We start from the raw sequence: 11,520 nt of genomic DNA on the forward strand, positions 1-11,520 counted from the left end.
ACAGTGATATTTTATGAACCATTTGGCTTTATGGGCAAACTGATATAGATTCTACCATTGTGCCTCTGTAACCCGTTAAGCGTTCTTTGAAAATAATTATCCAAATGATGGGCAGAGAAGAATCAGTGATTATAATTTATTTAGACTTTAAAAAGGCTTTTGATGATAAAGTCCTTCGCAAGAAGCTATTAAGGAAAGTTAGTAACCACATGGTGAGAGATAAAGTCCTGTCATGGATTAAAAACTGGTTAAGAGATAAGAAGCAAAGAGTGGAAATAAATGGACAATTCTCACGGTGGAAAGAGGTTAATAGAAAGGTGCCCCAGGATCATTACTATGACTAGTGGCAATCAATATCTTTGTTCACTAGATCATTAACAGTGAGATGCATCGGCTGCAGATAAAAAATATTCAAAGTAGTCAAGAGACTGGAAGGGATTGTGAGAAATTCCATCAGGAGCTAACCTAACTAGGTAATCGGAAAACAATACAACAGATGAAATTCATCATAGGTAAGTGCAAAGCAGTGTACATTGGAAGGAAGAATTTAAATTACTAGTACAAATTAATGGAATCTGAATTAGTTGTAACCTCTGGAGAAAGATTTAGGCATTACTGTGGACAGTTCATTGAAGACATCTCTTAATGTGCAGCACAAAGAAGTGAACAGAAGAAGATACATACAGTGGAATTAATGTATTCGCCTGGAATACTATATTCAGTTTATTGCAAATAATAACATGTATAGGATCTGATTAAGGAGTGGGGAGGGCATTCTGCATTGCCGGGCAGATGGATTAACTGACTAACTTAACAGGCCTTTTCAGTCTCCAACTTCTATGAGTCTAAGAACAGATAAATGCATTTATATGAAAATAATAGCATTTTCAATTATATTATCTATACTCAAGCTTCAAAGCATCAGGGGTCAGGAAGAAATTTCCCCTTTAGACCACAATGTAGTTTTGCACAGTTCAGTGCACCTTCCTCTGAAATATCTAGACCTGGTCACAGTAGGAAATTGTTACATACCAGTTGGTCCACTGGTCAGTTCCAGTATACTCCTAATGCAGAGAGATTAGGTCTGTGGATCCACATAGCATCAAATCCAATAGTTACTTTGCCAGTCCATGCTGGCACAGAGAGCAGACTGGCAGAGCTGTAGCCAACCCCCGACCCAGGCTGGCAGAGAGAAAAGCATCACAGAGTGCAGCATCTCTGCAACCTGAACCCTCTGGACAGAGGAACTGAGTGGTTCCATTTGTCCACTTCTCAGATCCCATCTCTGGTTGTCTTTCATCCAGGCACTCCTGGAATCTTCCAGCTGAGCTGACCCACAAGGCCCCTAACCCCTTCCCATTCAAATACATCCCTGAGAGCAACTTCTACCACGAAATCTATAAGAAATTAGCCAGCTAATAATGGCCGGTTACACAGATAGATTGATTTTTTTTTATATGAAACAAGACTCGTCAACCCAAAGAGAATCTGCTACCAGAAAGGATAAAGATAGCTGGGGAGAAATCTACTCACCTGAATTTTTTCAAACTTTCTGCTTCAGTTCAACACATTCAGGTCAGTTATTCTAAATAAATCATCTTCCCTGCCACCCCTAATCTGAATTTTGGTCAAGAAATTACTCTGAGAATCTCCGGCAGGCAAGAAAACCCGCAGAAAAAGGGTGCTAGGCAATGTCACAGAGTGGACGGGCAAGAGAATTTAGTAGCAACCAATAAAAACCCTGAACACTTTTGGAATCTCAAATGTTTCTTTTCAGTTCTTATTTCACCAGAAGTCGCTTGCCCATCCCTAGTACAAACTGTGTAATTTTATTGCTTTACTGTAGGGCTAGACTTACAGTTTGGTTAAATTGTCTGAACTGTAACTGGCCTATATTTAGTTTATAGTTTAGGAGTGGAAGACGATCCCTGTTACAGGTTTAATATGGCCATCAGTCTATTCACCTAATCCTAATGTATAATTCTTTCTGAACAAAGAGCCATTAATAGAACTATATACTCACTCCTTTCGTAATAAAGCAACTTCATCCTGTTACAGTCCTTTTACCAGAGGATCTCAAGGGACCTAATTTAGCAACTCTTACTCAAGCTCAAGCTCAAGCTAAAAATGCCATGCAAACAAGAATTAGAACTCAACATCAACTTGACTATTATCATCCCCATTATACGGAGGTAAATTGAAACACAGAGAGGGTGAAGCTGGTCACTCCAAGTCACACAAGCCAATGGCAGAGCTGGGAAAGGAACCCAGGAGTCCTGGCTCTTTATTCCTGCTCAAACCACTCTACACCACCCTGTCCTTTCATGTCAATGTGACTTATTAAAATCACTATGACAATGCTCTGCACATAGGGCTTCTATTGAACAGGATCTATTAGTTTTATATTTTGAGGTTTATTTTTAGTAATTTTTGAGTTCTGTGTAGATGTCCAAAAATCAGGTTTTTGGGAGTCTATTGACTCTACTGTAATGAAGATTTTTTGTGGAGATACTTCCCAAAATTCTTGACTAAGCAGGATCTACTTTAATTTTTATTATATGTATAAAAATGACTTACATGTTAGTTTAAGCTTTATCCTTGTTATTGAACCATTGGTTTAGTGTTCAGTGCATTGGTTCCCTTCTGAGCTTTAACATAAGTACTCCTGTTCTTTTTACTGTTTCAAATGGCACTACAGTAGAACCTCAGAGTGATGTACACTTTGGGAATGGAGGTTGTTCGTAACTCTGAAATGTTCGGAACTCTGAACAAAATGTTATGGTTCTTTCAAAAGTTTACAATTCAACATTCTTAATACACCTTTGAAACTTTATTATGCAGAAGAAAAATTCTGCTTTTAACCATTTTAATTTAAACTAAACAAGCAGAGAAACAGTTTTCTTACCTTGTCAAATCTTAAACTCCCCCCCCCCATTTTTTAGTAGTTTACGTTTAACACAGTACTGTACAATATTAGCCTTTTTTTTTGGTCTCTGCTGCCACCTGATTGCGTACTTTCAGTTCCAAATGAGGTGTGTGGTTGACTGGTCAGTTTGTAATTCTGGTGTTCATAATTCTGAGGTTCTATTTATGTTAAAGTGCAGTAGGGAACCTTTAGTGCCCACCAGCAGGGACTACACAGACCAATTAATGCGCAACACATTAGAAATCACATCCCCATAACCCCCATTACTGCTCCATGTAGATACAAGCCAGGGACCAGCAATATTGCCCATATAATAACAGACTACACTGGGAAAGGGGTGACGTCAACACAAATTGAGTAACCATTTCTGGTATTTTTCCAGTGTTTATTGGATCAACACTTTTTTTTTCAAATTGGTTAAAAACTAACTTCAGAAGTCCTATCTATAAAACAGGGTTGATTAGACAACAGCAAGAGATGAAGAATTCCTGCAGAAAAAAACACCAGAGGTGGCCTTAGGGGAGGAAAACTCTGCAAGGGGAAATAGTTCCACTGGAATAATTCTATATCTATTTTTAAACACTAGATAGAAGAACAGATCAAATGATAAAGGGGTTCAGACTCTGGAGCCCACAGAGTCCCCACAGTTGCACACAGATCTCCAGGTTTCCACTACATGCTCAGAACACCCAGACGGCGTGGCTTCACTGCAGCTTCACTGCTGTGGCTTCCCTCAACATCTGATGCTCCTGGAACATCCCATTTTAGAGGAGTTCCCAGCATGGAGATGGCACAATTGGATTTATTGTTTGTTGCCAGGGAGAGGGTGTGTATCAGCCTGGCATTCCCTCCTGCCTGCCCCCTCCCTATACATGGATCCCTGGACTGACAGAGGTCTCCACAGGTTTGGAGCAGGGGGATGAGGAAGGCAGAAAAACAGAACTGTAGAATGACTTTGCTTCTATGCAAGAGCGGAAGACCCTCCTCTCTGGTGATCCTTGCGGAATGATCCCTCCTGACGTATTTATATGGGGCTCAGAAATGAAGAACAGGTTTAAAAAATAATAATTATAATGAAAATCTTGAGTGTCTTGCACATAGCAGTTCCAGTGGGTGTCACCAGAAAGGGAGATATTTAACCTTAAACCTGTAAGCCTGTCTACATGTGGACATTAATCTTGTTTAAATTTGGACAGAATCTGGCTGTTTCTCTTCCAGCATTTTTCTATTATTTACATATTAAATTAGTCATTTTCTATAATGCCTGATCTAGGGGGATATATTTCTATGACTAGTTTTTAAAAATAAGACTACATTCCCTTCTGAGGATGGAATTCAGAGTAAACTACAGCATACATTAAAAGAAAACTGCATTTGTGCCTCAGGAAACTGACAGTCATCGCAAAAAAATTTTTTCCTGATCAGTGAAGAAATGTACAGTGTGCATGTTCCAAAGCATGGAGCAAAAGTATATGTGATAGAACTCAAACATTCTCTGCTGATTCATTTCACTACATCTAGCATTTAATGATGTTAAGAAACAATTTTATGATATTTGATTGCTAACTAGTGGAAATACACCCAACTTTAAACACACAAACACAAGCAGTGTTTATTTTATGTATGTCACTCAATGGTCCTTAAGAGTGTGGTATTTTCCTAGGAAAATAATATACGTCTTACTATTTTAAAGATTTCTGGGTAAAAAAGTGATACTTTCTTTCAATGCACATTTTTAAAATCTATATTGATTATGACTTAAGGCTCCCTGGAAGTCTAATAGCTTTTAGACTTAACAAAATTTCCTAAGCATTTTTCAAGTTTAGAATTTAAAACACAGCAGAAATGCCATCCTTAACTAGAAAAAACATTTTCAAATAACTTTAATTTCTCTGTATTACCATGAATACCTTTATTTTATGTAAAGAATTAACTCCCAAATGGTTAAGACTTTACATTCAGAGAGAACTGTAATAAGGAGTTCAAGAATTCTGAGCGCTGCTTGTGTGTTTAAAGGTCTCAGCTAACAAGCAGGAGGAGAGAGGCTGCTGGAAATGCTTACAGATGTCTGATTTTACAAGTTTTTTGTAAAGTGCTTTAGTCTAGCATTATTTATTGTTTATGGAAGTTGTTTGTCACTTAAGACATGAAGTGACCCCTCCCCCAAATGAAAGAATCAAGTTTCAATCCATTATTTCATTTCTGATTGTTTTTCTTTGTAATAGGTGGGAAAGTGGATCCTGGATAAAAGTCCTGCCCAAGACAAGACTCCAAATTGAAGACTCCAATTATCTATAAATCACTTGTCTTTCCTGCAGAGAGAAAGAAAAGGGAGGGGGAGGAGAAAGAGATAGAGACAGACAGAAAAACAAAGACAGAAGACATGCCAAATAAAATACTAAAGATACCTTTTCTATACCAAACTTCTTTCTTCAAGGGCAATCACGAGTTACCTGATATTTCAAATTCTGGTAAAACATTTTTGTTGTTGCTTTAATACTGAAAAATGAACCCTCTTACTTCAACCATTAGGCTAAAATCTGTCAGATCTCACACACTTCTGAGATTATGGCATTTTCATTCTAAATTATTAGAGTTTATATTCCTTGGTAATATTTTCAAACAAAAAAGAGGCACGTGGCCACTCACAAGTTTGCATTACACTTTAGAAAGATTTTTAAACCAATTTCCCAGTTGCATAACATTGAGAAATGTGTACACAATTACTATACAAACTGTCTCGGATAAGCACAACATCATTTGGAGTACTCATAATACCTGACACACATTTTATAATACAAGAACTAATAACTTTAAGCGGTAAATAAAATTCATGCAAAATATTTGCTCAATATCATCATCCTTACAACGACACACCAATCACCCTCAAATACCCACATACTTTTCTATTTTCATTGAAATTACCTTCTGGAAAATTATAAACAAACAAATATACGCACTCTTAATTTGTATATCTCGTTTCTCATTAAAAAATTATGAAGTCTAAAGTAGTTGAGTTTCCCCTCAAAAATTCGTCTAAAACATGGAAAAAACTAACAAATTAGAGAACAAATTTGTTTTGGCACTAGTTTAAAAAAAAAGAAAGACAAAAAAGCTTTTAAAGTGATAATTGGAAAGAAAATATTACAATGGATTGGCCAACATGGGTTTCCTATCAGCGCTAAGACACCTGAAGGTGTATTTCCAGTAGATAAAAATGTTATCGCCTTTTTCTAATGTCCATGTGTTTTCTTTTCCTATTAAGTTACTCAGTAATTAGGAATAAGATCTTAAACATTGAAATTTATTTATACAATGCATTTGATATTTCTCCAGCACAAATGAAAACATACTTCAGTTCAAGGTACTAAAGGTGTAAAGATTCAAAACACAAAAACGAATTTAAAAATTGAACTTGCATTTACAAACAACTGGTCTAAAAGCCTCTTTTAGCCTCTGGAAACTGTTCAGTTCTATAATGTAATACAGAAATCCTGAGCATGTATATACAGTGACCCAACTGGATAATTCTTAACCATGCCTTAATGAAAATATAATATGACACTATATGTCTTAAATATTAAGATAATTTGCCCTCTAAACAATGTCATTTCAAGGGCATACTCAGATATTGAGGAAGTTAGTCAAGAGACCTGTTTCAAGGCTGTAACAACCTGGGAGGATTAAGAGCCCTCCAGGAATTGTAAAAAAGTCCCAGGGGTACATGGACCATTTCAAGAATGAAAACATTTTTATTTTCTGATTGAGAAGTATAAGTATATATAACTTCCTCTGATTTCCATCAGGAGCAACTGAAATGTATAAGAGAAGCACTGACTGCAACACTGAAAATAAAACTGAGCAATTTTGTGGAAAACATTTAAAGAAGCATAGAAATGGTACAGCCAACCTCAGCAAATATCATTTGCTTTTCTATTATCCTTTGGCTTTCCAGATGGTTACAGGGCTACAACAATCCGTTTCCTTTATTAGTGTTTCAAGGCAGTTTTTTATCTCTGCACTGAAGTCGGTTAGGGCAGATTGGAACCGATGTTAAGCAAAATCCCTCTTCTGGGGGGAAAGCTGTGAGCTCCCTGCCAGAATAAATGAACACAACTTACCTTGGTGTATTTGATTTCAAGGTTGAGAGTGGGAGAAGGCAGCAGATGCAGAGATGCCATCAGAGCTGCAGGGTCTGCCTTCACCTCTCCTGGCATCTCAATTTTACTGGAAGTCATAGTCTTTGGGGGTTTTATAGTACAAACGTCCCCACTTATCTGGCCTGGACTTTCCCCCCCTTTTCTTTTTTTCCTCCCCCCACCCCCCCCTTGCACAGATCAGTGCTGAAGATTTTGCTCTCGTCCTCTGTATATAGGCAGGTGTCAAGCCGGGTCTCTTCTTATTGGCCATGAGGGCAGAGGCAGGGGGGCAGGTCCATCCTACCTAGGCTGATAGAATTAAAATGCTCTCTCTTTCCATCAGCCGCTCAGCCTCAGCCCAAGTCTGGCAGACACTGCAGGAGATCAGCGCTCAACAGGTCTCTTCTCTCGGCCAAGGCTGGAGCCGGAGCGGGCTCCCCTCTGGCTCTCACCCATCGCCCGGGTAGCCAGCAGCCAGGCACCCACGTGAAGCGCGCTCTGATGCCGGGGCTGCCGCTGGCTGCGGGGGAAATGCCCCAGGATTTCCCTGCAATAATGGCAGGAGCATTAGCGGCCGGGTGCTAGGTGCCGCCCGGCGGAAATCAAAGCGGGTTTCTGAGGGGCGCACAGGCTCTCCGCCGCCCGGCCGCAGGGGGCACTTGGGAACCTCATTAGACCCGCTCTGCCAAGGGGGGGCGGACAGAGCGATACGAGCCCCGGCCCCAGCGGGGCAGCCCTCCCCCGCAGGCACGGCTCAGCGGACACCCGGGCCAGGGGCGACCCCCCCGGATTTCCAGGGGCCGGGCCACCCCTGTGCACAGGACACCGCGCTCCCGGCACGGAGCAGCCCACACAGCCGGGGGAACATTTCCCGCAGCCCGGGGCCGGAGCAGCTGCTGGTCCAGCTCCGCGGGACAGGCTCAGCCCTGTGCCAACAGCAGCTTCCCTCCCAGCCCAGAGCGCCGAGCAGCGGCTCAGTTCCCTGCTTGCCCTCCGCCGGGGTAGGGCCGGGAAAGCCAGCCAGACACACGGGCACACACGGAGAGACAGCTACAGCCAGGCAGGCAGCGGGAGATACACACACAGAGATACACCCCGACAGACAGACCCACCCAGAGTGACACGGATGTACACACAGATACACACCGACCGACAGATACCCAGAGACACAGAGATACTCATACCCAGAGATAGATCCCGACAGATAGACCCACACAGAGAGGCATGGATATATATACCGACAGATACAGATACTCATACCCAGAAATACACACCAACAGATATACTCATACACGGAGATACACACAGAGATATACACTATTTTTATATACACAGATACCAAAGTACCCCCTGAGGGGCACAGCACAGACGCACGCCGACACACGTTTTGTTTCCACCTTAGGAGAATATAGGGGAATTGATACCAGTGAAGATGCGGGTAGTCCTGCCTCTTTACTAGGAAACAGCCCCCCTCTTCCCACACTGCCCTGTCCTTAGCAAAGGTGGGGTGAGGTAATAGCTTTTATTAGTCCACCTCCTGTTGAGGAGAGACACGCTTGGAGCTGACACAGAGCTCTTCCTTCTGTGTAAGCTGGAAAGCTTTTGTCTCCGGCCAACAGGAGTTGGACCAAGAAGATGTTACCTCACCCAACTTGTAGCCGTGTTGGTGGCAGGATATTAGAGGGGCAACAACAGGGCACACCCCCAAAGTTTCTTTAGAACTGGCCTCCCTCCTGATCTGTTTCTAGATTGGGGTCTGCTCCCCTGGCCCTACCTGCATCACACCCCACTACAGGAAAGGGGTTTCCTTGCACAACCCAGCCTCTTGTTCTCATCTGCCAGTTATTTTATTTATCCTCCTTCCTCCCTCCCCTTCCAGCGATCTAACCAAACGGATCTCCACTCCCCCATCATATACTTTTGCAGAAAAGGGACCCTGCCTCTTCTTGCATTGGTCTCACAGGCTGCTGCAATTTGGGAACCAGAGTTTTTAAACAGGTCCTGGTGTTTTTTTCCCTTCTCTTTCTCCCAGCTTTATTCTCAGCATGTAATGATTTTCTCAAAATCGCCTCACTTTTTGCGGCTACTTACATCAAAGAGGCTGGATCTCAGGGTGTGACAGTGATAAATGCAAACCAAATATCCTCCGAAGAAAGCGGCCGGCAGCAGATACCTGATTACAGGCAGCAACATCTTCTGTTAGCCTGCTGCCCTCTGCTGGGCCACGTAGCTCATATCCATTGTCAGCTCCCCCAGCAGAACTATCACCGTCTGTTGGAACTGAAGCCAAAGAATACACATCAAAGCAACCAGGAAAAGAGCAGGTTATTCTTTTTATTGAACTAGCTAAGAATAAACAATAGAATCTGGGGACATTCTGGTTTTGCAGAGTCCACAAATCCTTGTTTCTCTTCGTTGTACAAACATGACCACAGTTCATGGACAATTTGCAAATACAAATATAGTGTCAAAAAGGGTTATGTAAGGACACAAGGTGAACTTCACTCCTCCACAAAGAGCCAGCAAAAGGTATATGTCATGTTAGGGCTAAGCTGGGACTTTAGTGGTGTATAGGCCACAGCGCTAATCTGTGAATTCACCCACAGTTGCGCTTCCAGCTGAGTAACAAAAAAGAAGTGTCCAAATATATTTGTCTAGCTTCTTTCTTTTCTTTATTCTTCTCCCAGTGAAGATGGCTTCATAATTTTGTGGTTTTTATAGGATAGGCAGCACTGTCAAGCTGTGACAATTTGAATGAGTGATTTCAAAAATTTAGCAATGCAGTTTATAATGCCACATTGAAAACACGGAGCCAGCGCTTTATCATATGAGTGATATATTCTATAAACTGCCTTAAAATGAAGCAAATGAGGGACTCTTCCCCCCAAATGAGTGAAACTCAGTGGGGTTTGTATCTAGGGGGGTTTTATTGGCAAAGATTTGAGGGAGAGAGCCTGTGTGGCTTTTTCATTCTTAAGCAATACAGGCTGCTGGAGATTAAGTCAGAAGGCACTCACACACTAACTGAAGTAGGAAAACCTGCTTCGATGCTGCTCAGTCTGGGCTGGGACAGTCTGCACAGAGGCCCTGTGCCTTTGCACTGCCTCCCAGCTTCCTCCAGCTCCATGGCAGTACAGATCCTGTGCCCCTTGTTGCTAGAGGCTCCTCTGTCTATCACACAGGCCCTAGACCCCAGCCACCTTTGAATATGCTGAGGGGCTGGCTGCTAGGGGACCTTTTATGTGGATTCTCCAAAGGGTTGGAGGAGGGTGATGACTGGCACCACCCTAGTCCTGCCTGAGCCCACTGCCTGTGAACAGATTGTTGAATAGGGATCCCAAGACAAGAGGTGGGAAAGACCGGCATTCACTCTTCCTACTAGCCAGGGATCTTATCTCCTCCTACCTGCAAAGGCAACGATTTGGGTCTGAAACAGAGTGTGCTTGTGCTCTCATTGAAGTCAATGGAAGCTTTGCCAAATGGGAGTAATAGCAAGGTCCAGAATACAAAACACTACACTGGACAAAACAACAATGTTGCAAGCATAGCCCAACACTATGAGTGCTTGATTATAATACCATTGGTTCAGTCCCCACTAAGGTAATACAAATATTTCTTCTTGAGTGTAATCTTTCGGGGCAGGGACTCTGTCTCCCTATGTGTCTGAACCTACCATATTTTGGGTGCTATCACAATAAATAAATAGAAATGAATATAGAACTAAACTTGATTTGCTTTCTCATGGAAGAACAAAATAATTCTAGTAAAAACTATATTGCATGGAAAAGGAAGAAAACACCATCTGTGCTTAAACCTGAGGAGTTCCACAAATGACAATATTTTACTGAACTCTTGCAACTTCAATTCTTTTTCTGAGTGGGAGTGTTAAGTAAACTGGTAATTAAATCAGTCTGTTTTACTTTCTTCCATGTGAATGCGTTTTAATTAAACACCTATTTAGACAGCAACTTCAGGTCACTTAATCTGGAAACAAATTTGTTCTGTGTCAGGTTGTAATGACAAAGATATTATTGTCCTTCCACACTTTGTAAAGAAATAATCATCGGCAAAATGGAGAAAGACCTGAGTAATTGTCTCCCTTATTTTCAAGGGAAGGATTTAGGTTAGTATCTAGCCAATAACAAATTTATTCTGTAATTGTCACAATTCTTCTTTATTATCAGTTCTGCTCAGGTAGAGTACCTACCTAAAAGGTAGGTAACACTTAGAAAAAAATTTGACTCCATTTCCAAACCTTAATGCCCCCATTTTCAAATTATGCTGTTCATAGTCAAATAAGTGGCATCACTTATATAAATGCCATCTGCCAAAGCTCAGAAATAAATGTGTTTGATAGTAACACAGGGCACAGGAGCCAGGGCTGTGGCATGGGAAGCAATATATTTCCTGACCCAAATGTAATAAAGGTGTGACAACCAGGAGTCATGGTAAGAC

At 41.4% G+C, this 11,520-nt stretch overlaps 1 protein-coding gene across 2 annotated transcripts in view; it reads right to left on the reverse strand.

Annotated features, from left to right (window-relative positions):
• The window catches only part of ALDH1A2 (aldehyde dehydrogenase 1 family member A2), a 73,996-nt gene extending 64,779 nt beyond the window's left edge, over positions 1-9,217 (reverse strand). Inside the window, exon 1 of one of the 2 annotated variants that reach the window (XM_054043073.1) lies at positions 9,157-9,217. Coding sequence is in view for 1 of the 2 variants with exons in the window: in XM_054043071.1 (XP_053899046.1) it covers positions 7,048-7,164 (117 nt within the window). In the remaining variant the exon portion in view is untranslated. Of the gene's footprint in view, positions 1-7,047; positions 7,203-9,156 lie in introns of those variants that run through there. The other variant, XM_054043071.1, reaches the window with a different exon arrangement.
• Positions 9,218-11,520: the final 2,303 nt, after the last annotated feature.

Source organism: Malaclemys terrapin, chromosome 10 (assembly GCF_027887155.1).
Source record: "Malaclemys terrapin pileata isolate rMalTer1 chromosome 10, rMalTer1.hap1, whole genome shotgun sequence".
NCBI classification, from domain to species: domain Eukaryota; kingdom Metazoa; phylum Chordata; order Testudines; family Emydidae; genus Malaclemys; species Malaclemys terrapin.